Consider the following 26338-nt stretch of genomic DNA (forward strand, 5'->3'; position numbering starts at 1 on the left):
ATGTCCAAAAATTCGAAGAATCGAGAGATAGCCCATGACCAAAAATCCATGATGAGTTGTCCATTAGGTGACTAATCCAAAACATCCGTATCTATGACAACATTACTGTTAAAAAAAGGAAAGAAAACAAACAGAGTTTGAGCAAAAGGCTGTTTATCCAAAAGTGGCCTAAATGTGCCTGATTCGATTTACTTAAAGAAATCTAGTTTAAAACACATGAGCCAAGAAATCTTTGCATTTATATTGGTTTTATGTGATTTTTAGTTTATAGACAGTTTATACTATTTAAAGAAGTTTGAGTTTACACACTTTAAAAAATATTGTGTGGTGTGGTAAAATTTCATGAATTATTACATTTGTAGTTTTTTCTTCTTTATGGTATCAAGATTGTAATCATGTATCACCCTTTTAATTTCATTCCATCATCGTATTAAATAAATAGTTCACCCTAAAATTACAATTTTGTCATCATTTACTTACCCTCCCATTGTTCCAAATATGTATGTATGTATTTCTTCTGATGAACACAAAATAAGTTATATATAAAAAAAATATATATATTTTATGGATGTCACCAGCTACTAGAAACTGTTTGGTTATCAACATATTTGGAACAACTTAAGGTTAAGGAAAGGATGAGAGAATTTTAATTTGTCATGATGAATCATGTCATGTAATTGACCAACTTAATATCTCCTATTATTGCATAATCATCATGGAAAAGCGAGATGGATAAACAGAGAAAGTTCTGGGTTTGTTATGTCAGACATGAATAATCCTTTGCATTTGCCACTACTTGTGCCATATCATTCTCCAAGTTTTGAGTAAAGACTAGTAAAGTCTAGTCTTAGTCTTACAGTGCCCACAGATTTACCAAAACAAAACAAAACAATAAATCTCTACAGCCTCTTTTCAGACTAAGACTTTAAAATTCTCATCAAAGTATCAACCAAAACAAGTACATCAGGATTCTACTGGGGTTCAGATAAGTTCAGACACTGTCAGAAAACTTGAAAAAGACTGAACAACAGTGAATGAATTCTTCTCTGTAGACTCCGTCTGACTGTTTAATATACTCAAGGCTGTCTGAAATGCAATATACATGCTCCATTCTATTGAAAGCAATATACCTTTGAACATACAGAGTGAATAATACACTGTATATGAGACCAGGCTGAGAATATTGAATGTTTCTGTGGCATTGAGGAGAGGAAAATGATGGGAAATGTATGTGACCAGTCAAAACAAAGCAATAGACGTGTCCTCACATCTGATTGGCTGTGCCTCCCAGGCTCTTGCTCATGCTCCCTTCCCCCACTCAGCCCCAAAATGAGCAGAAGTGTTCACGCCAGCTCTCCCAGATTTCTGCCCTCTTTTCTGCAGTCTAAAGTCTAAAGCTGTAACAGATTTACAACTAGGGGAGGGCTATTGTGTATAATACAGAGCGCTGGTCTAATATAAGCTGAAAAGGCTTTAGCCAAACATTAGATTGTCCCGCTCATGGCTCTGGACAAATAGCACACTCTTTTTTTTCTACACACAGGTCCTTTATAAAGCTGATTAATGAGATAAAGACTGTAAAATGTCTAGCACTGAAGCAGATAGCATTCAGACCGCATTGGTAGACCAACTTCTTTTTACTTTCAGGAAGTTAAAGTAGGTCCTGAACAGGGTCAGAAATTCATGTGGGTGATAAAAAGGACAAAAATGCACCAGTGGTGAACTACTCAGTTTTTAATCGATCATTTAACATTTAATATATATTTCTGAATGTCCAGTAAATGTAAAATGTAATTCTGTATAATCTCTATATATTTAAAACGGAAACAACTGAAAATAGCAAATAAATAGTAAATAAATAATAACAACCTTGGAGAGCTGTATCACATGAGATTTTATAATCATATTTATGGCATTTATCACTTATAATATCAGTAGTTATTCACTCTGCCAGTTTTACTTTATTTTAGAGGTGTATTCAAAAAATGCTAGTTAATAACAAAAACTTTAACAAACTTTAGTTAAATGGAAAATTAACCTTTAATCTTAGATTACCCTCCCACCCACCCAAAAAAAAGCAAATCAGAACAACTTAAATCAGTAAAACTGTCTGTAAGCGAGGCATGTGCGTTTCAGGCTCACAGATAATAATATGTGTGTGTGTGTGTGTGACTTGACTCCACTCCCCTGAGAGTGTGAGTGAGCACACTTCCCCTAGAAGTTAAGGGTTAGGGTGTGCCACTGCCGCAGTACATGTACAACCAGTCCTCTCAGTATTCTTCTCCTCTCACCAGAGGTTAGGCAACTTAACATACACTTAACCTGTCACGGAGTTCATATCAGACACATATGGTCTTGCATAACGTCTGAGTCAAATTCATATGCACGAGTACTCATTAAGCGCATACCATGCATCTACCCTCCAACACAGCCTCCAGCACAACCTATTTTAACTGCAAAACCCCTTTTCTAGGTTTCTTGATACAAACCACTGATTCAGCATCTGCCCAAAAGTTGCACTGTGTGCTTCTGATATGCACACTTAGAGGAGATCTTTACAAAGGTTCCTGTACAGCTTGAGGTGTACGTCAGCACTAAACAGAGGGCTCTGAGCCATCACTTCCTGTGGGGCAGTGGTCAGTGACTGTCCATCCCCGACATGCTGGAGCTCCGATCCCATCTGTTGTCCGTGCTCTCTGATCTGAGAATGTTTTTATGACGACAACACAACCAAACCTTTGATGCTACAGTAAAATGTTCTCCATTTAAATGTACTCAAATATACATTTGTGGACTTGATGCTAAAAACAGACAGGATTTGCAAATGATACAAAGAAGCAAATCACAAGAGAAAAACAAGAACCCAGAGAAAAATTGTATTCTTTTAAGATATTAAATTACAGACTTTCTCTCAGATGGTTCTCTTAACATTTCTAGGGTACAAAATGAAGTCATCATGTGCTAAATTACAGTAAAAACTGGCTTTGGCATTAATTAAATGCAGGTTGACAGAATTTTACATAATAACATAATATATATCATATAAATACATTTTTTTCCTCCATGTTACAATAAATATGAAATGTTCCTTACGTTAAGACACCAAATGTTAAATATAGGGACAAGAGTGCAACAAAAATCAATTTACAAAAAAAATATAAATAAAATACTAATAAAATAATTGCTTTACGACTATGGAGCACTTGCATCACCCTTCCTGTTAAATCAATTGAGATATTAAAGAGATCTCATTTGTGATTTTTCCATCCAATGGGGACGCACATTTCCCTGACAAGGCCTACTTTGTGGTGTGGCACCATTTCACAAGCTACAGATGGCGTAGATCCTGCTAGTGTTGCGCAAAGCATAAGGGTTGTTAATGACTCTCTGCACTCTCAAAACATTTCCAGAGAAGAGCCAAGGCAAGAGGCTTGCACTAGTTGGACGGGTTGTGCTCTAGTCACCTTGATGTCTAGCTTTCTGCGCCAGTCTTTGGGCAGGACAGTGGACAGAAATTACAGTTTAATGTGCAGCTGCTGATACCAGATTGACAGCTTGCATACCGCTATCAGTACTGAGAAGTTGCAAAGCTACTAACTTAACCGCATTTTTTAGCAGAATGACAGCAGCACAGCCTCTAAAAGAGCTACCTTTTTTTTTTTTTGACGAACAGGATCAAAATGCTATTATAACAATTTAGCAAAATATTATATGCTAATATTTATTTAGATGCGCTGTTCATCACTACATTTTTATATTTAAAATGTACCTGTTTTCCGATATCACATACTATCACATACTTCACTTGAATAAGAACTTTGTGACTGTTAAAAGTACACAAGTATGTTCCATATGGCACAAAAGTGTGAAGTATGAATGAAATCCTGACATACTACTTTTGTCATGCTGCGTCACTTCACTGGCATTTATAACTCCTCTCCTCTGATATTAAAAGGATAATTCATAAAAAAATTAATATTCTAAAACTAAATTACTGATTTCTGTGTCAGCAGCAACGTACTCGGATAGGCTGTTTACTCTCTGATTTGTAGTAAACAAATCAAACAATGTATCTGCATACATATGTTGTATATGTTGTTTACATATGTGGTACTCTCCAAAATGGTGCTACAGGGTGATGTGAAGGAGATAAACTGTTGAATAAAGTCATTTTTGTTTTCTTTGTGCACAAAATGTATTCTCGTAGCTTTGTAAAATTACTGCTGAACCTCTGATGTCACATGGATTATTTTAACGATCTCCTTCCATGTTTGTGAGCCTGAGTTAAGCCTTATAGCTAAGGTTGATTGCAACAATACGTGCCTATATCTACATCTGCAAATTTCCAAAAATAAATAAATAAAAATAACCTTATACTGTACATTTTAGTTCACTGCAATTTCCAGTTGAAATTCTCACAAATCATGGTTACAGATCTGATTGTCGATTAATAAATACTTTTTTTCCCCGCATGGTTCCTTGTACAATAAAATTGTACAAAACAGCGCTTGAAATAAGCAAACACATTTTGATGATTGAATCAAATTACTAGGTCCAAATGTATTGCTTTACTGATGTATAAAAAAAAATTCGGTAGCTTACATGGTACAGCTTTGGTACAAGATCTGTGAAACATGGTCAAATAGTTCAAAGACTTGAACAAGGAAGCAAAAAATGGCATGATTGCTTCAGCAACTGTGTTTTTATCTCATGTTTGCTTTTGTTAATGATATCGGTTAGGTTTAGGGTAGGGTTTAGTCCATGTGGGTGGTGCTTTACAACAACTGACATCATAAAATGTTACCAGATTCATGTTTTGGAAAAATGAACATGCACTATGAAAGTGTTGCAAAAAGTACAATAAGCAAAGAAATATAACTTTGCACAAATGTCGCCATAGGCACGTATTTCCAATGAGCCTGGGTTGGTTGCTTCAAGGCTGGAATACATAACGTGACTATTCTGAGTAGATTCAAATACACTAAACATCATACACTTGCCGACTTTGTAAATGGTTACAGCGGAAAACTGGACGTCAAACACTTAACGATTGATTTTCAAGTCTGTGCCCATCATACACTATGCGATTTCTCTCAAAATCTGTCAGTTCTGCAGACTGACTCTTTAATACATACTGACTCTAGCCTTTTGCTAAGGGTAGTTAGCTGCCATGTGAGCAAAGCTGTCCCTCCCAGATCAATAGAGCGCTTTTGGGCATATTGACTGCTGAGAAAGTCATGCTGTTGGGCCTGTAAGGAGAAACGGGAGAGCGAGAATAGGGGCCGATGACGTCAGTGACCATTACCCGTAGCACCACCCCTCTAATTAAACAAGCCTGAGTTCCCTAGAGATGTGAGAGAGGGAGAGGAGTCTAAACATCCCAATCTCCTGTCTGCCTCTTACACACACACACACACACAAACACACACACACAAACAGGATCCTCTCATCCCTAAACCAAGGCACTATCTCCTTTCATTTCCTCCAGAAAACATCTCTCCCTTTAACCAAATATGAAGGGGGAAAATCTTATTAGTGATGCCCTTGAATCCAGCTACAAATGTCTTTCCATACTCAATGTGAGTGAGGGCCTAAGCACTTCTGATATAATGCCAGCACTTTTCATCCGGCTCTAGGGGGGTCTACCTAAAGACACACACATGACCGCCATTCATCTACCTCAGAGTGGGGGATGGGATTGTGTATGATACCGAGGAAGATTGTGTGTGTGTGTCTGTGTCAACTGGGTAGGGATTAGCCTACCGCTATCTCGTCAAGCTCTGGTGCCATCTGCCAGTGACTTAGCAAAAATGCAAATCAGATACCCAGAATGCACAGCAGCCACACACCGTCGGAATAGCCTATAAAAATAGGTCAGTGGAGCTATGATCCTCGTGTCTGCGACAATGTGCTCTGCGGCTTTACGGCGTGTGCAATTAGAAGTGGGAGGGGGGGTTACTGATGAACAGTCTGGGGTTGGGGAGTTGAAAGAGTCTGGAGGAACCTTCGTGAGCATGCAAAATGTCACCAGGGATGAACAAAGAGGATAAAAGAAAAAGGGAGCAAGAAGATTTCAGACAGGGATGAAAGTAAGACGCTAAAGGAGCCAGGGGAACATTTGAAACGAGTCTTGGCAGCAAAACAAAGGCTTTGTATGACTGTGTTGCACGAGAGTGGCACGACATTCGCCAGCTCATAATTACCCCGACGCCTGTCCATCAGCCTTTTAGGACAGACATCCTCAAATCAAATCACTAACAATTTCAACCCTGCAATGGAGTGTTCAACCGTAGCCCATTCTTTTTTATCAACTGCTAAAAAAAGATCAAAGACCCCTAGACGGTAATGTGCGTATTAATGAAAGCGAGCTGGCTGATGCAACATTGTGGCAAGGCTTTTGCAACCCAGGCAGCTGAGCTCTATTCCTTGCAGGATGACTTGTATGAATAATGTATCCATTAGAGTAAAGCCTCCCTCTCTTTCTCTGCCGCTCTCTATTTCTTTCTAGCAGATCAGACCAGCACAGCTAGAGAAAGAGGAAGACATACACAAGGCTTTTATTCATATATAATAAAGCGGAAAGGATGAGCTTTATCGGTGTAACCTTTGCTTTTTAATTCCTTTAAATCAAAGCTGGAGACTTGCCTTTCCAACATGTTGCTCTTGATTACTTTGTTCCTGAAAGTATTGTTGCACTACCGCATGAAATACTTGCTGAAGCCTGGCTTTGTTTTTTATAATGTGGATGACATGGATGGTAGCTTTTTACTGAAAAATCGCAGCAGTACACGGTCAATCTCTTTAAAGCATTACACAAATAAAAGACATTCAGAAAATATACTAATATATACAGTAGGTCTGAAGGTATGAGATCATGTGAGAAGTCAAAGTGAAAATGGAGCCTATTTTCTTATTTCAAGAGTATAGTGACACACAGAATCAGCTGCATATCTGTCAGTGCAGTGAATTTGAACGTACCTTTAGAAAATAGAGAAAGCATGCTAAGCAACTGGATAAAAGTGTAGATGAGTCTAACCCATTCATCTTAAAATGGTTTGTTGACACTGTATTGATGATATAGTGCGCTGTATGTCAGGAGGGGAGTAATATAATCCTGGTTAGGTCACAGAGGCTAATATTATTAGTGAGAAGAGCAGTTTGAAGAGGGGGGAGTAACTGATAAAGAAAGAGAGAAAGGGAGAGGTCAAGAAAAGAGAATGATTGAGGCCCAGCTGTGCAGTGGGCCCAGGGCCCACCCGGCTGTAATTACGGCTGGATTACGAGCGACTCTCTCTCCAGACTGCCTGCCAAACATTTTGTCCCAGATTATGGCCCAGATGTAGCAGCACTAAGCTGCACAAGTCGGTCAATGGCTGCTCTCGCTTATCTAAGCAGAATTACTGCACACAGAGCAGTAGGGGGTGGCAGCCGAGCTAGGCCAACTTCCCCCCACTCCTGTGCTCAAAAACCAAATGCAAGATGGGTCTGGTTTGCACAAATTATCTATGAGCTCTTCCCAGGTCATGCAATCAAAACCCCCCCCCAAAAAAAACAGAGCAAACACACACTTACACAAGGGTGGTTGATGCATGACATATTTTAATAAACATTAAAATTGTAGGTTAAAATTTTCATGAAAGCATGTAAACCCATTTCTGCCTTGGTAAAAATAAAATAAAAATAATATTACATAACAGCAAATTTATCTATAAATTTCAACTTTCTATTTCAAAATTAGAATTTTATATATAACTTTGTCTTTTATTGCTCCGCTAGTAAAAAAAGAAGAAGCAACAATTACTTCATACTAAGCATAGTTCAAATAAATGAACATTTTCTGACATATTGCTCAAGACTTACTGAAATAATATTTGGAGCACTACTTGTACACAATGCACAATCCTTAATATTAAGTCTAAATGTGTTCTCAAGTCATTATTTATTAGGATTGTATTATCTTTGAACTAATCTTTGAGTCTACAAATTCAAGATATTTAAAGTGTACCTGAAGTATACTCGTAATAGTTCCACTTTAACACAATCAAATATACTTCAGAAGAAATTTAACACTACCTCTGCACATGATCAGCAAAGGACCTCGAGACGGGAACTGAACTCAGTTCAATGTGTCAACACACTAACCACGAGGATATTGGTGCTAACACTAGGGTCATATTTAGCTAATTCCTCAGAATCATTACTTTAGTTCTCACAATTATTTAAATCTTTAACTCTGTTGGTGAGAAATTGTTTATTATTACTTTCTAATTTTAATAATTAACAATTGTCTTTGCTGGTTAATTTTACATGATCTTGCAAATTGACAAACTTTTAATTAAACTACAATATTAATCTTATATAGTTTATGTATTAATGTCAGTATAAAATAATTGTTATTTTTTATTGTGATTATTATAAATAATTAAAATAAAATAATGAATGAATAAAAATAATAATAATTAATGAAAAAAATTACTAGATTATCATTTAGAATTTTAAGGATAAAAGCACAATACCATAATAGTTTGGAGTATAGCATGTCATGTCGCAGAATGTCAACTACCCACATGAGAGACGCATTTAAGCATGTTTTAATTACTTTATTAATTTGAGACTATGACAGGAGAAGGCTGACAGTACCGGAACACATTCATATTATTTTCTACACATCAGAAAACCGTAGTTCAAGACATTGTATCAAAGCCAGTATGAGGCATCTGCCTCAGTCACAACTAAACTTGCACAGTGCTCTGTTGTCCTCTAATCCTCAGCATCCAGCACAGACGGTATAATTGGTTTTTGTAGCAAAATGTATGTCTGCAGACACAGGCGAGACAGTTCTACTGTGCTTTGTGCAGTACATCCATCTTCCTGCAGGGAGGGGCTTAAATCTAAATCAATGTGCCATCCTCCATAACAAAAACCCAAAATAAAGGCATACTTTCCCAACCCCCTTTCAGAGAGAAGACTTCAGAACCTCAAAGACCTTCAGGGCAGACTCGATGCAGCCGTCGAAATTGGAGTGTGTGAAGCCGTCCCCTCCACACACCAGCAGAGGTTGGGAGTGCAGTATCATCTGCCCTGGGCAATCAGCCACCGATCTTGTCACCTAATTAGAGAACAACAAAATTGAGTGACTGGGTGTCCAATAACTGATGTGACCTCATTTTTATTCTGATATTGAACAGATCTGTTAACCCTTGATTTCCTTAAAAAAAAAAAAAAAAAAAACCTGAAAACAGCCTGTTCTCTCTTTGAGCAGGGATAAGTGTGGGTATGCAAATGAATGCCCAAGGTGATATGAACACAATACTTTCTATGTGGAACATTTCTGAGGGTAATGCATAGCATAAAACTATCGGACTGGTCACTTAATAACATCTGTATATTCTTACACACACACACACACACACACACACAAACACACACATTTATTTTTAAAGCAATGAATTGAGCATCTAACTAAACAATTGTAAATGAAAGTATTGAAACAAATGATTATCTACCAATGATATCTAGGTGGTGACTGTGAGGGTGTAGTCAGTTGTGATGTTTTGAAAAATCCAAAGAGATCATAGATAGCAACGGTTGGATTGCAAGATGGCAAGAAGCACGCTTTTGAATGCTGCCTAACAGACCTGTTTTACAACTGAATGTGGCCCATGGAAAATGTTCAACTGATTATAGCAAAAAGTCTATAGATGGACAAAGTCTTCCTTTATTGGTGGTTTATTCAATATCAGGAAAACAAAACTGTGGTTTAGGACTCTTTCAACAACAGTGGAAAATATTGTGGCAATACTATTTTGCCTAAAGTGCAAGCCAAGTTTCACTCATCTATAAGGCACAAAAGGAGAGGACGGCTGAAAGTCTGTCCATCCATATGTAATCTGTCAGCACAACTCATCAAATACTAAGAATTTAATGAGATTATATATCCATTTCAGAGTCAGGTTTTTGGGAACATTATTTTGCCAATCATCCTAACTTGCAGTGTCTCATGCTGATAGTTTCAACTCATTCAGTTTAATAAGCTACAGAATACATTGAAGACTAAAGTGATGCAGGTCTTTATAAATAATAATAGTTATTTTTATTTGTGTTGAAACTGTTTTACCTGAATTAAAATGCAGATCTCTTGCAGTCGAGTTCAGTTGTAATTTTGCTTGTTTCTTAAGATGTATATCCATGTATACTACAAAATGACAGCACTAGACTATCAGGATTTACAGTTCTAGGTGCATTACGCCCCTACTTGTTTGGTAGCATCGTTTCCTCATAATGGAGATTCTCACAAGAGATGGGGGAGGGAAAGGGCTGTTAATATATTTGGTTAAATATAGAGCTTTTAATATAGCACAAGAGGCGCCTTCAATGGGTCAACCAGTGTCAAGAATAGACTTCATGGTAAATTGGATGATATTCACTGTCTGTGGGTTGTGGGTTTTAAAGAGCGCATGGTATGTCTGACCGGTGCGTAACCCAGCTTATAACTAGAAAAGCAAAGTTTGTCAAAGCCCTGGTTAAAAGTGAAATAAATAAATACAAAATGTAAAAAAGTTTTGAGAAAGTTCATTATATGAAGAATACTTTTTGAAAGTTAAGTATTCGGAAGTTCGTTTTCGAAAGTTAGGCATTTCAAAGTTAGTTTTTGAAAGTCAGGCATTTTTGAAAGGAAGTTTTGAAAGTTAAGCACTAGAAAGTTAGTTTTTATGGCTGCTCCGTATATGTTGAATGTGCAGTAACTCTGTAGCTTTTTATATATTAATATTTACAGACGACAGACATGTTGCACTGTAAACTATATATCTGGGTCGATCTTCTTTACAAACTGCCTCTGTAGCTCATTAAAATGATGTATGTATTCTACAGTCAGCAGTCAGTGATACAGGTCCTCACTGTAAATCTGACCCCCGTTTGCAGATAACTAGAAAAGAGCCACAGCTAGAACAGTGTCTCTGTACAATGTTTAAATGTAGAAATGCAGCATGTAAATGACTACTGAGAGTAAACGCATTCCCTGTACGGCCCATTACAAGGGCTTCACTGGCCCCAGCCCTCCGGCAGATAAACATCAAGGTGCAACGTACTAGAGCCAAGGAAATAGTGTCCATTTCCTGGGCTTTCACTAGGCATCTTACAGACCGCGCTCTATCATCATTCTGTCCAAAATCCCCCTCCCCTCTTGTATCTTTAAACGGTAATCTGTGTGTAAATCAATTGATAAATGTTGGGCCTGAAACATGGCCAAGAACAAATTGTTTGGTTTATTTCAGAGGTACGCTTAAGTAAGAAAGCCTGAACTCCTTAACCTCCTTAAATCTGCTTTACCCCGCGTTCCTCTGGTGTACATTGTGTCAGAACTTTGGTGCATCAAGCTGCAGGGCCTGGCTGCAGGATGGTTTACTCCTAAATAAAAGGCTTGGAAAACAAATAAGGTATAAATTCTTTATTGAACAAACAATCTCTTGTTCGTCTGTTTAAGCAAACAAGTATTAACTACTCCTGTAAGAGAATTAAATGGCTTTCCCCAAGGTAAGGAGTTGCAGAACCAACACCAATTATTATTATGATTTTTTTTTTTCAAATACAGCCATTAAGTTATGAAATAGTCATGGCAATTTTTTTTTACAGCAGTGACCCAAAAATTGGTTGCACATCTGTTCAAAATGCTAAATGCAAACATATGGTAAATGTATAGTCATCCATTTACAATGGGAATATAAATAATCTAAACAATTTTAAAAGGCAGGATATTCAAAGGCTTTTGATATTTTGTGATGATGGGGTTAAAGATTACTAATAAACTCTAAATTTTGGCACAAATTCCCCATAACTTTGTAGAATCGGAGGCCTTCGCCCTCATTGCCAGATTGCCATATGTAGGGTTGCAACCTATTAAGATGTAGGTTTATTCCTTTTGCTGAAACTTTTGTCATGGTGAATTCATATGACTATTTGTCATTAATTTTTATTCTTTTTTAAACCCTACTTATTTTGAACACTATTGTTTCTAAACAATCTCTTTTGATTTTTTTTAATAGTACATTATTATGTTTTATTAAATCATGCTAAATCAACATTTAATAGACAGCCCTAAAGCCTACACATTTTTAAAATGACATTAATGTAACATCTAGACCACACCAAAACTTAATGACTGAGGTTGTGTGTGCATTATCCACCATGCCTATTAATTATGAATTGAAGTTATGTATTATTAAGCATGAGTGATACAAAAGGAATGCACATGTTCTGTGCACTAACAATGTAGTGTCTGTTGAAAAAAGAAGTCTACATTTACAGTAGATTGAAAGTCATGACTCATGAAGAGTCTTTCCAGCCATTAGAGTCCAGAGAAGTCAATGACTTTGACATGTGGAGAGTGCGCGTGTGTGTTGCTGGTTTATGCTCAGCAAACTGTGATGTGGCAAATGACTGTAAGACCGACTCCTGCTCCATGCCCTCTGTGTGTTTGACCAGGATCTGGCACATGCACAGGTGTGTGTGTTTGTGTGTGTGTACACACGTGTGTGAGTAAGTGCTGTGTTCCCGCCTTCGCAGTCTAAACGGGCCTTGGCCCACTCTTTGGCACTCAGCGAGCTCAGCGCTCCCACACAGATGTTCTATGTCCTCTGACCTCAAACTGAGGCCCAGTGCTGTGCATCACAGAGGAGCTGAGAGTGTGGGGGCTTCGAAAGAGTATGTCTGTGTGTGTTTGAGAGAGAATGCAACTGTGCGAGAAAGGGTGCAGTCCCACACAGTGTGTGAATGCATAAAGTACTACTGTAAGATCGCGTGTGTGTGTGTGTGAGCCAAGTGAGTGGGGGGAGTGTACGGATTTCTGTGTGTGAATCTACCAAGGCTCTTTTGAAAAAGTTAAAATACGTTTTTTCTTAATCTGTATTTTGTCTGTTTTGATAAAATATATTGTTTATTCCTTATTTATTAGAGAAGCAAAACTAGACAAGATAATAAACAGGTAATCTGTCTTTAAGTTTATTACTTGATTTAAGCAGAATTCTAACAAAATTTAAATGAGGCTTAAACTGAACTAAAACATTTGTCAAAGAATTAAACCTGTCTTAATATTTGAAAACAAGTCTTAGTATGTTATGCAGCTTTGCTTCTTGAGTAAATCTTATTTAGTTTAGATGTTTTTTATTGGAAAAAAGGACAAAAATATTTATAAAGAAGATTTTTTTTTTTTTTGCAGAATAGAAGATTCTCTTCATTTAGAGAGATTTGAAGGCACTAACAGCCTGGCTTAATAAAAAATGAATGTCTTCTGCTGCATAGAAGGGGGGCTTCTATTAGTAGCACTTGCCTGAATAAGCCAAAACATCTCTGTTTCACTTTTTATATACATTCACACAGATTACAGTGGAGCCTTACAAGGATAATTCAAAATGCAGCAGATCATAAAATAACTAAAAATACAAACCAAATCTAAAAATAATGAACTATATATAAATTATAAATGATTGACCCAGGATGGGATGAAATGGAGGATGATAATACTGAGTAATGTTTTTTTTATTATGGTACTGCTTTCAGTGTCCCAGTTTAAGAATCTATTAACCTCTCTATGAAGACATCTTATGTCAAAGTTCAAAGTGAACTCTGTTTCAGGCCAAGTAATTATAAAGTTTGAAAAAGAGCATAGATTGTCTATTCTGACTGACTCCAAACTTTTGAATAGTGGCATACATTGGAGTTTCTTAGTCAAATTCTCACACACATACTCATGTTGTCTCACCTGGGAGTATCTCCACTTCTGACACTTGATGCTGTCAGGCTGAGGTAGATCTGGCATCAACTTTTCCAGTTCTTCCAGGATGATGGGCTGTACCGCATCCTTCTCCTCCTCCAGGTGCTGGATGCCAAAGGGCACACTAGTGTGCACCACCACAGAAGGTCCGCAGGTCTTCGAAGCTGCCAAAAATACACATCGTTTTTATCAAACTCACATGTGGCTGCTTATGAAGTCATTCATAAAAAACATACAAAGATCCCACATTGTATGCTACAGTGAGAGAAAGATTGAGAAAATTTCAAATGAAGGAAGAAATAAGGTTCAGATAACAACAAAGACAGCAGAAAATGCCATAAATACTTTTTATAACTTGTAAAAAAAAAAAAAAAAAAAAAAACTATGATCTAATGTGATGTTTTTAAAAGACTGAAACTGAAAATTCTGTCAACATTTACTTAACATGTCATTCCAAACCTTTCTTTTTTTCTGTGCTACATAAAAAGTAGATATTTGGAAGAATATTTCAAATCATTTTGCCAATGGGGGCTAAACAACATCAGATCCCATGGACGAAAAACACAGAGATTTCTCAAAATATGTTCTTTTGTTTCCATACAGGTTTGGATTAAGTAAACAATGACAAAATGTAATTTTTTAGTGTGAATTATCCCTTTAACTAACCAAGCTAGCTCTTTCATATTCACTGCGAATGTAACATGACCAGATTTATTTGTTAGTCGTAACAGGTTAGCGTGAGTAGTGTTAAGTATTAGTATCCAGCTTCCAGATGATGGTTTCTCAGTGATATCATCTATGGGCACACCAAACCCCATGATCTAATGCTTTATGGGCCAAGCCCATTGCCAGAGACATGACCCATGACTGAGACTAGGCCTGATATATTAGCCTGGCAAATAGTGTAGTCATTTCTCTAATGACACTGTTTTAAAACACATATTTAATATGATTGGAGGAAATCATGCTTTATTAGGCACCATAAACATAAGGGTTGTGTTTGAGCAGCTGGAGTGATTTGGCCCAATGACTCCAAGTAGCATGAAGATGCTGAAAGCCATCATTGATCAACACTTGAGGAATGAGGGCTACGTCTGAATAAGACCACAGAGACTGGCTAAAACTTAATATTAAAGCCTCTGGCAGTTTCACAGGGTAACACATACTTTATGGATCACCTGTGGGAGGGGCCTTATACTTCAGTAAGATCTATTTTGTTTAGGAAAGTATTATGGACCAACAGAGAACAACATAAGCCATTTAAATCATGACCACTGGCATAATACTGCATTGGACTAATACAGAAATTGAGTATTCCTGAAAGTATTGTTGTGGATAAAATGCCTCAAGGAATAATACATTAAGATTATTTTATGACTAACAGCGTGACACTAGACACTCAACAGTATATTTAAGTTTTTGTTTTTGTTTCAGAAGACCAGATAACCTGAGCAAAACTACATTGCAACATTTCCAGATGGAAAACCAGTTACTAAAACAACATGGTTGCATGCTGTATTTGCTAAACGAATAACCTTATAAATATGCAGTAAATAACCCAGTTTACAAATGTACAGTGTGAAATTTCAAAACCTGACTATCAAGTGAGGATAGTGTACATTACAAGATAATTTGAACTAAAGTTAAGAATGGCCCTGAGTTCACATTTTCAAACACATTCTTTCATACTAGGTTGTTTGAAAAACACATTATTATACATTATTACAACACCTCGATCCCCATTCTGGCATGAATGGCTCAAATAGTTCCTGTATCAAATGAAGGCCACCTCCTGAAATACAGAATATGCTGTGATTGGTTAGCTGGGTCAGTGTGTGCTGTGATTGGCAGCACTCGGCACTTGTCGGGAAATGTCATGCCCCTTACCATAGCCATCTGCCAGCTTCAGTGTAAATACTGCGTCAAATTCAAATCAATTTGAGTGCTATTTAAACCCGGATGACTGTAACCACTCTAAGTTCATCTGCCTCGGGAAAGCTAGCGTGTCTCCACCATAGTGATAACACTCGTTGCCTTCACTAGTGCAGCTCAACCAGGTCCCGTCCCATTCGGCAATATTTGCGATATCAGAAATCACGGAAAATGTGTTGTAGTCCGTGATAGTTTTTTAATGCTTTTTTAATGCTCCAAAAGCAAAATTACAGACCAACTAAAATTTAAAAAAGTGAAAAAGCATAATAGGAGTTAAATGTCTTTGAAAGAAAGTTATGCTCACCAAGAAATTATTCCTGTTTTTGTGTCTCATGATCCTTCAGAAATATTTCTAATATGTCGATTTGTTCTTCAGAGAAAAACCTTTTTTCTTGATTTTATGATCAAGGTTTAAACAGTTGTACTAAGTAATATTTTTGTGGAAAAGTTCTAAAGAACAGCTTTTATTTGAAATAAACATTTTGCTCATGTAAAAGTCCATCAATTTAGTGCATCCTTGTTCAATAAAAATACTCATTTATTTTGTTTGACTTTTTTGTTTATTAATTAGGTTTTTGATAACATTGAAATAGCTTAACAGACAATTTTATTATATTAAATACAAATATGAAATCATGAACAATAAGAAAACGCTGTTTGAGGATGCAGGAAAAGGTTTCAGATATTAGCTGCAAAGCTGGAATGGTCTAAGCGAAGGAAAAAGGAAGTCATTTTTTCCCCCAGTGTGTTCACTTGCTTATGTAAGAGTTTACAAGCATTTCAGATAAACCTAAAAGAGAGCTCCACATAACTTTCACTTTTCACTTTAAATCAGCCAAATTTATCAATGGAAGCCTTAACTTCACAATCATGGAGTGTTGTTTCTGTAAAAAGAGCTTAGTAACTGAAGTGATAAGAGCTTAAATTATTGTTCTAACCAGTCAAGGTTGACTTTGGCTGACCAGTATGAATATCAGTACTGGGCTGAAACACAGAGACACGGTCATTTTCCGTTTGCAGAGCAGTCGGACTATATACGTGTTTGGCACACCGCCAGGCAGAGAGGAGGGGAAAGGGAGAAGCAGAGGGTGAGAGAGAGACCTTCCTTTACAAAAACGAGTTTGAGTGTTTATTTGTAAGTGTGCATGTGCCACAAGAGAGAGAAGGGTCATGGAGCGTGGGTAGAGGGCTGGCATTCTGCCCGCTGGTTGAGTCACTTATTTCTTGGTGGGGGAAGAGCTTGTCACAAAGTTCACAGGGTAAATGGAAAACTGCTTTTTTTTTTTGCCTGACAGAAAAAAAATGCATTACACATGAATTAAAAGTGGAGTCATTTTTTTCCTCATTGAAACCTTATCTCCATACAGAATTCTTTTGATAAATAGGTTCATTAAAACAGTTCATGAGATGAACACTCCACAATCAGTAGACTAATAACTTGGTAATCTCTTCACTTGTGGAATAAATTTATAATTTCTGACTAAACAAATCACATCTATGAATTACTGAAGTGTAATTTATGTTAAATGTTTCTTCAAAACAACTATACAATTCACTCACACTTGTATACTGTAATTTCAAACCTGTATGAAATTTTATAAATGAATACATGTTGTGGGATAAAAGCGGTTTTCCTTCAATCATATTGAATATGCTTCAAATTATACTTAAAAGGGAAAACAGATCAACTTTTACAAGTTGTTTGAACTGAAATATTTGTTGCCACTACGTGTACACAACCACCCTATAATGATAAAAATCCTAAATGATCTAAAGGTATAATTTAGTTGTCCTTGAGAAGTCCAATCTTTTCACTGAATATAGCTCACAAATTCAACTTGAATAATTATTTTACAAATTTGCAGGAACTCACTAAAGGTTATCAGTGAGTATAGTCAGTCTGTTCTTCCCAAATAGCTATCATATGCTTTCAGGAGATATATAAAATGTGTGGTTATACCATGCAAACTATATGGACTACTTTAAATTGATCTTTATGGCATTTTGTATCCTTTTTGAAGCTTGAAAGACTTACTGCAATGAAAAGAGAAACCGGCACAATTCTCTTTTTGTGTTCCACAGGCGAAAGAAAGTCAGAACTTTCAGGAGCTTCATGAGGGTGAGTAAAAATAACAGGATTTTTATTGCTGAATGAACTATTCCTCCAATTTTCTCCTTTAATTACATAATGTTTTAATTAGACAATTAATCATGTCCAGAGAACATGAACGTCTGTGACGCCCACATCCAGACACATTAGTATTATCTATAGCGATCCCAATATGGCCCAGTACATGGAATGAGTACATGAAAAGACAGACGTTCTATGTTCATAATTATAACTTAAACATCCTTTCAAATATGAATCCTCTCTGAATAGTCCTTCTTTGCCATTTTGGTAAGACTCTTTCAGACTTCATATGCAATCAAATTCATATCAATTATGAGCCAGTTCTGTTTTTGGGAAACCATCATCCAGCCCAGATCTAGCTCATTCCACATTTCCAGAACAGCACAAATGGGTTTCTCGACAGACGTTCAGGAACACAGTAATAGCTTATCATTAACGGCCTGCCAAAAAGTTTTCAAAGAGAGCTTGGGGTGCTCTGTGAGATCAGACTCAGACCTACTTTACTGGAACTACAAGCAAAACACATTACAGAAATGAAAATGAAGATTAAAGCATGGCCGTGTGAAGGCTGAGGAGGCTGGAAGGAGTGTGTCGGCCTAAAAGAACAGCGCAGCAGAATGCAAAATTTAACAGCTCCCCTAATTATGATGTTGCCCTCGGAAACACTGGAGTGGATGAAAGGTGACAGGTGCAGAGGCTGTTTTCACAAGACTATTTCCACCAGCTCCTGCAGATACACGGTCATGAACTGACACAGGCTTGGTGAGGGAAAAACTCACAAACACAATCACATATGCACATAAGACAGACACATCTAGAATACATATGAGCTATGTTACCAGAATCTAGTGAATTGTCTCTCAGTCTGCTGTTCACAGACTACCTTCTAAAAAGGTTTGCGCACACAGGACGAGAAAGGCAGTGCCACGTCATGTTGCGGCTAGGTCAACTCATAGGTATTGCACACCAGACATGGTCCAAGGTGGTAGTCCAAAATGGTGAATCTAATCACTCTGAAAGTTTGGTGTTTGAAAAAACAAAGCAAACATAAAGAGAAAGAGCAAGAGAATCCTTTGGCGAAAAATGCACAAAATCTTACAGGCTAGGGTAAAGTCATCATGCACATTAGCAGTGTTTTGGGACAAATATAATGTAATTTAATGGAAAACTATGTACGTGGCGTTCTGTGGTGTGGCAGGATTTTGAAAAGCTTTCTTAGTCATAGCTGGGCGCCATGGACAGTCTCCGAGTGGTGCTGGCAGTGTGTGTGAGTGTCTGTACACTTATAGAAAACAATGTATTCGAAAACAAAACAAATTAAACCTCAATAAATAAGGCACAAACAGTGATATGCTTTTAAGTCATTTCTCGACACACTGTGTAAACATTCACGGTTTAGGTTGAAGAAATATGTGAACCCTTGGACGAACTAACTAGTTTATTTTATGCAGAAATTCAGGTAAATTACATACTTTTTCCTGTACCTGTAGCACCCTCAAATATTTAGACTGAACTATTTTCAAAAGCTATGTTCATGTTTCATTCAAAAGTTAAATTTTTGCACTGGAAAGTACTGACAATAACTATTGTTGATACTTTCCAGTGCTAAATAAATACAACCAGCAATTCCTTGGACACCATCTATCATCCAAGAAAAAGAAAAAAAAAACATCACAGTCAAGTCTGGGATCATCTCTTGTAACTATAAATGTGATACTGCTTTAGAAAGAACAAGGTACAAGGCATATTTGAGTCATCTAATGTTAGGAACAGCCTTTGGAACAGAATAATGGACACTTTTCAATAAGTTAGGTTGATTTCATAAGGCTAACGAGTAATCGGAGTGGAAAATTCACACAAAAGTGTTTCAGAAAGAACCCTTGATATACTTGATAGCATAAGATACATGTAACTATGTTTTTTATTTAATGTCATATATTATTTCTTACATAACATCCATGTCCACACATTATCATGTGTGCAGACATGAATGTAAATACACTTGAGTATTTAGCATAATTTTAAGACACAAGCCTTTCTTGACACCTCAAGGCAGACAAACTTAATTAGACAGTCATGTAATTCAAAGAAAAGACAGAAAAGGACTTGACAGGAACATGGTGGAAAAGAAGGGAAGGGTATTAGAAATGTCTTCAGGGCCGTCAACCAAAAAAAGAAAAAAAAGAAACTGTCATTTCTGTCAGTGTCTGAAACTGATTATGACCATGACCATGTGTAAATCTATCGAAACCAGTTTGGATTTGAAAAACATTGCAATTAAAACCAAATCCGATTTGTGTGCAGTGTGAAAAAAAAAAAAAAGATCCTGATACATGAAACACAGGGAAAGAAACAGAAAACGCAGAGAAACAGAACAAAATATGTCAGAGCGGGAGTTGGAGATGAGAGGAGGAAAATATGAAGGCACTGACCTAAATTGCGCTTTTTATCATCTATGGCGATGAAGCGAACACAGGGATTATTGGAGACGTACTTGGCTGCCCAGGGGACGTCGATTCGTGTGTCGGCTTTGTAGAAGAGTCCAAGTGCGTAGCGAGAAGAGTAGCTGACAGCCTCCAGCATCCTCCTCTGATTCTCCCCTATCACTGCATGGAGACACAGAAGCACAAGATGAAGCCTCTGGGCCTTGGTTAGTTCATCTCTCTATTCACTTCAGACAGCCGCCAGCACTGCTGCCTGTGAAGAGCAGGCCCATATCATTCACAGCACACAGATCAAATGAGAGAAACACTGTGCCGTCAACTCACAGAGCTCCTATAGCACCAAGTCTGATAATACACCTGCGCTAGTGTGACAAGAGTACGGAGATAGATGTGTGGTTAATGCGTAGGGCTATAAAACACAACCAACAAGTCCCTTCTGAAGATGAGACTAGTCGTGCAGAGGTTAAAATGGACAGTGAGTGACACTTAATGAGAATGCGGTGGATGGACTCGCTTCAGCACGTGGGGCTCTTTTTTCTTTTTTTTTTTCTTTTTTTTTTAGAAAAGTGCTGTACTTGTTTCCTGTCTGGAACATCTGTTATTTATTGGAAACAAGCAGTCACACTAAGGCCTGCTTTAGCTATTTAGGGCCCACAGGTACTGAGTGTAGTGCAGGTCAAAGGTCAGCCCTAGTGGAATCAAATGCATATTTCTACTCAAAGACACCTCTGTTTCCAGTAAGGAAGAAAGCATTTTCACGGACAACCGACAGAGAGACCTGATCAACATTAGTCTATCTGAGCAGTATCTTCCCCCCCTGAAGCAACAAGCAGATGTTTGGTGAAAAGTGAGGAACAGAATGCTAACTCATCATTTTCCCTTCACACATGTGTGATTCAGTTCCAAAGGGCAGTGTCAGTGTCAATAAGCTCGGCCCCCCTCCGTGGCCCCAGTAAATCTGTATACGGTTTAAAGACCCTATGAAATCATTTGGCAAGGGCAGTTTTCTTTCCGGTTTTAATGCAATACCTAATGAAATGGGAAGTTTAGGTGGGACATATTGAATGGCTTGTAAAAAAAATAAAAATAAAAAAAATAACCCTTTAGCAGAGTTTGGAATAACTTAACGATTCTGGATTTGATACGTTTTTCAATTACAGTGCCCTAGCGGTTCCATAAGCAATTTAGTGCTTTAAAGAAAAAAAAGATTTTTTTTTATAAATAATAATAAAAAATAAAAAAAAACGAATTACTTTTCTGCTTTTTTAAAATGACTTAATTGTCTAGCTTTTGGCATTAATGTAGTAACAGCAAAAATAAAAAAAATTCTAGAAACTAATTTCATTAAAAGTTATTCAAATTAATATAAGCAAACAGTGCGGTATATATTTTTTTAATATACTGATTTATATGGGGGGAAAATACGTAAAAGTTGAACTCATTTGAACTAATTTTCTTTTTTTGAAGCTTTAGCACGCCATGTGGGAGATGTAAATAACGTGAGGCACAAGTGCAATGGTCCAACAACATTGTCTAGCACGTATTTACAAAAACAAACAAACAAAAAAAACAACTGTATGAATGGCTTGCTTTATGGTTGTGTGGCTCTGTGAATGACAGTGACGCCATACAAATGCCCATAACATCGTCAACCACGGCTGTAATTTTGTTGTCCCAAAAAACCCTCTCCCAACTCTTTGTTCAATAAGGAAGCAACCAACTGATGCTGTTAGAATACGACAATAGAGGTGAAATGGTCACATGACTGTCCCTGGACATGTCCCTTTTATCACTAAGTCATTGCAGAACATCTGGGGGAGATAAGGAGCTTGTAAATGTGCCCCTTGGTACAGAGACAATCTGCTGCGGCATCTGAGCGTGAAAAGCCCAGGGATAATGCAAACCCTGTCAGCTGAATCCATAAAGAGGCTTTCTTTTTTTTCCCTCATGGTAATGGAATCTGGTTACAGAACATACCATTGTTAATCGGCATAAAAGATCTTGACGCGGGAAGGGTTATCGAATACAAATACGAGAACACTTTTTACCGCATTAACCCATTTAAGTTGTCAGAAATCACTTTCACTAGGGCTGGACAATGAGTGCAGATGCACATTAATGAATCATCCTTTTTAAAAAAGCTATGACTTCAAGTAAAACGAGACCACCTATTTAGGGGTCTCAATGACTTCAGCTTAGCCACAACTATTGAGATGTTTTCAGAGCGGTGCTTTTAAAAAATAAAAGTACAGGCTATGTATTTTCTGGCTGCTGCATGGTAGGTAAAGCTCTGAGTCATGGTGTAAAGTGGATACTGCCCTACATTACCCCCACCCTCTTCCTGCCTGCTAAGGTTGGCAGCATAATTACCTCTGACAGGTTTGTACTGTGGGTCTTCTAGATTTCAGCTCAATAACATGTTTAGATCTTACAAACCAGCTGAACTGAGAGAAAGATCAAAGAATCAACAAACTGCTTTCGTCTCAGGAGAAAATCATAGTATTTTATAGACAGTATTTAATTTTTTTGATTACAAATTATATCAACATACCTATAACAATTAAAAGTTTTAAAAAACTATGCCATAATGCATTTAAAATACATTAATTTGATACTATTGTGGGCAGCTGTGGCCTAACTTGTAACTCAAAGGTCGCAGGTTTTATTTTTGCACTATTGATAGTTTTCATGTGATGTCAAACACGCATAGGAACACCCACCTGGAGGGCAAAAGGATGCTTTGCTCCACTGACCGCCAGTTATTTTTACTCAGTTTGCATTTAGTAGTAATGTAGTAAAATGCAGATATTAATTAAAAGGTGAAATTCATAAAACACCTTATTGATGTATATTTTGTACAGGCAAGCATCTACTATGCATGAATAATATAGTGATTACTGAATTTTATTTTTTCATATTAGTTTTAAATATATTAAGGCACTGTTTTACAACATTTTGTTGCACTGTTTAATGATTGAAATATTACCGCTGGTGCTTAATATGGATTGCAAATGGCAAAAACTTTTTTTCCCAAAAGCATTTTGTTCACATACCTTTGTTTTATTCTTTTGAGAGGTGATCTAAATATTAGTAAATATGACTGACATCATCGGAGAAGGAATGACATTCCAGAGTGGAAGCAAATGTTCATATTTATATATATTTATATATATATATATATATATATATATATATATATATATATATATATATATATATATATATATATTTTTTTTTTTTTTTTTTTTTTCAGCGGACTAACTTGCACAGATTAATTGTTCACATCAAGGTGAGAAGTGTGGGCTAGTAAAGTAAATGGACCCATTTCACAAGACTGTGATGATGCGTTTAACGGTTATCAACATCATAAATCCTCAAAAGTTTTTCATATTTGTATTTTTTTATTTCTGTACATGTATAACAATATTTTTTGTGTTAAATTACCTTTGCATCAAATTACAAAAATAGGTTAACGCTAATGTGAGGGTGTTTCTAAAGCAGTGTCTATGGGAGGGATGGTAAATTTTACATCGTTCTCTCTTCTGACTGCTGTTATCAGTCTCTCAAATTTTTTTTTGTTTTATTGTAAGTCATGAAAACACTCTTGTGGAATTTTTCTTTTGCTATTTGAGCAAATGGGAATGCAAAAAGTATATTTGTGGTACTCTCCCATTCACTGCTCTTCATGTTAACCCAACTATGATGACTTCCTCCGCTGAGAAACCCGTAAATGTGAAAAAGGCCCATAAATTCACTTTTTATTTCATGTGGATTTTAAGTGTATCCTTAGTTGGAGATCTACCTCCACACAATTAAAGTATATTAAGCACAAAATAATTAGAAGACTTCAAGAACACCAGTTCAATATACCAAAAGTATAATTGCAGGGTGTTCTTATTAAGCACATAAATGTTAATGTATATGTAGTATACTTAGCACAAAATATATACATTTTAAATGCATTTTAGTATATTTTTCCACTAGGGTATACATCTCAGTATTTCTTTATGTCTTGTATGATCCCTTTCTCGTTTAATGACTGAAGGTCACTCATACGGGCAATGTCAATTAAAAAATTGTTAATGCTTACTGCTATTTTTCAATTTCGATTACCTTTGCTGTTCTCTAACTCTCTTTAGTTACTCTTGAAAAACTGAAAACAGGAATATTTTTCATACTGTACATCATAATCCTGTAATGCAAGATTCACTTGTAGCATTTAAAACAACTTTTGTTTAGAGTTTCAGTTTTAGTTTATTTGTTTTAAATATATTTAAAAGACATTCAGGACAATGACTGATTTTTACACTCATTATGAAAAAGAATAGGGGGAAAGAACTACATTTGAAATGCTTCTGAGCAGTGCAATTCAAGCAAGGTGATTTAATAATTCCTAGATTTCTATTAGTGTGTGGCTTTCCTTTAATCAAGCTACATTCTTTGAAATTGTTCCTATAAAGAAGGCAAGAGTTTGTTTTAGCTAAAATTAAAATTACATGCTGAATTATACATCTACCTGTACAAATGATGTTCACCTGGTGGAATATTTACCCCCTTTTCCCCTCCCAGTTGTCCCCAGCTTATGGAGAGACAAGGTATGGTTTTTTACTTAAGTAATAAATTATTGACTGAACTGTGCAGTTTTACATTTTCTACTTCTTTATACAAGATGAATATCCTTTGTCCGCTCACTCCGATGGTTTGCTTGCTTAATGATAAGTAATGGCACTAATGTGCAATGAGAGCACTAGTGAGTACTTTAGTAAAAATTTCCTCTTAGTTTAGACCAGAGGGATTTAATGTCATTACATGCATCTGTGATCTTTAGCCTCCTTCCCTGACACATCCTCCGGTCGAAAGACTAACAAATCCACATGAGCATGAATATACCCAAACAGTCAAGCTTTCAATATCCTGAAGAGAAAAAAAACTCTTTACAGTGCTCTGTAAGTGAGGCCTGCATAGCCTCAACGCGAGACATACCTTACACGAAAGAACATTCACTTGCAGGGCCATATACAAACAGGCACCTGATGTCCTCTTCCGCTTTAGACACTTGTCACCACTTTAGAGTCTGCTTTACATCTGTCTGGAGGTTATAAATCTGCAATCTGTGCAAGCAGGGCAAAGCATAGGGGATTCTGACAACTATGCTGTATGTGCAGGATCAACCTCAAACAAGCTACGTTCACGAAGTCAGTGTTTGGCAACTGAAGCCTATTTACTGACAGATGTGATTCTGAAACTGCCCTTTTCATACTACAGCTATCAGGAGCAAGTCAAATCCTACCGATATGAAAAAAAAAAACTAATTTAAGCTGCATTTACAGTAGAGGTTGACCGATTGATTGGCCGGCCCATTGATCAGCCAATTTTTGACATTTTTTAATGAATCTACATTAATCTGATTGTGCTGCAAATTAGGCCAATTTATAGGCAGGCGCACCGACGGGCAGCTAAGGGTTGCTGCTGAACTCCCTTCTGAGGCAGTGTTGCCAAGTCCGTCTACTTCTACATTGTTGACGCGGGATGTTTTTTTATGTCCGTGGGTTAAAGCGTCCTCACTAACGTGATATTTAGCCCCTGCAATGTGACTTTTACCAGGGGAAACCCACCAAAGAATGTGTATTTTGCCCCCCAGAATGCGATTTTTTTTCTCTCACATATGTTCAGCACATTTGAAAGCACACTAAAGAGACAAAAGCCTGGATTTCCAGTTACTCCCAGTAAATACCAAAGCATCATAAGTTGCCTGCAAATGAGCTTTCACCTGTATGTGAGCGTTTTGCTCATCTAACCTGAAAAAGCAAACAGTCTGCTGCTCTACGGCAGGAACCTGAGGCTAGTCATTGACACGTGTTTGGCTGTGAGAGTGACTACATTAGTATCTGTGAGCGTGTGTGCGTGCAGCTCTCGGACGAGAAGGTTAACATTTTCCAGTTGGCCGCTCGGGAGCATGTGTTGAACCCTGCTCTTGTGGCCCCTGGTTCTTTGATGTGGGAGAGGATGAAACATTCACGAAACTCGCTTGTTGACAGAGCGATTCTTAATCAATACAGT

At 37.1% G+C, this 26338-nt stretch overlaps 1 protein-coding gene across 3 annotated transcripts in view; it reads right to left on the bottom strand.

The window, feature by feature from the left end:
- Nucleotides 1–7581: 7581 nt before the first annotated feature.
- Nucleotides 7582–26338, bottom strand: part of rnls (renalase, FAD-dependent amine oxidase) — a 57471-nt gene continuing 38714 nt past the window's right edge. For 2 of the 3 annotated variants that reach the window (XM_026276877.1, XM_026276879.1), the window contains exons 5-7: nt 20267–20440; nt 13760–13935; nt 7582–9109 (exon numbers count right to left, since the gene is read on the bottom strand). In XM_026276877.1, coding sequence (XP_026132662.1) covers nt 8957–9109; nt 13760–13935; nt 20267–20440 — 503 coding nt within the window. In that variant the 3' untranslated portion in view covers nt 7582–8956. The remainder of the gene's footprint in view (nt 9110–13759; nt 13936–20266; nt 20441–26338) is intronic. The other variant, XM_026276878.1, reaches the window with a different exon arrangement.

This window comes from Carassius auratus, chromosome 12 (assembly GCF_003368295.1).
Source record: "Carassius auratus strain Wakin chromosome 12, ASM336829v1, whole genome shotgun sequence".
NCBI lineage: Eukaryota > Metazoa > Chordata > Actinopteri > Cypriniformes > Cyprinidae > Carassius > Carassius auratus.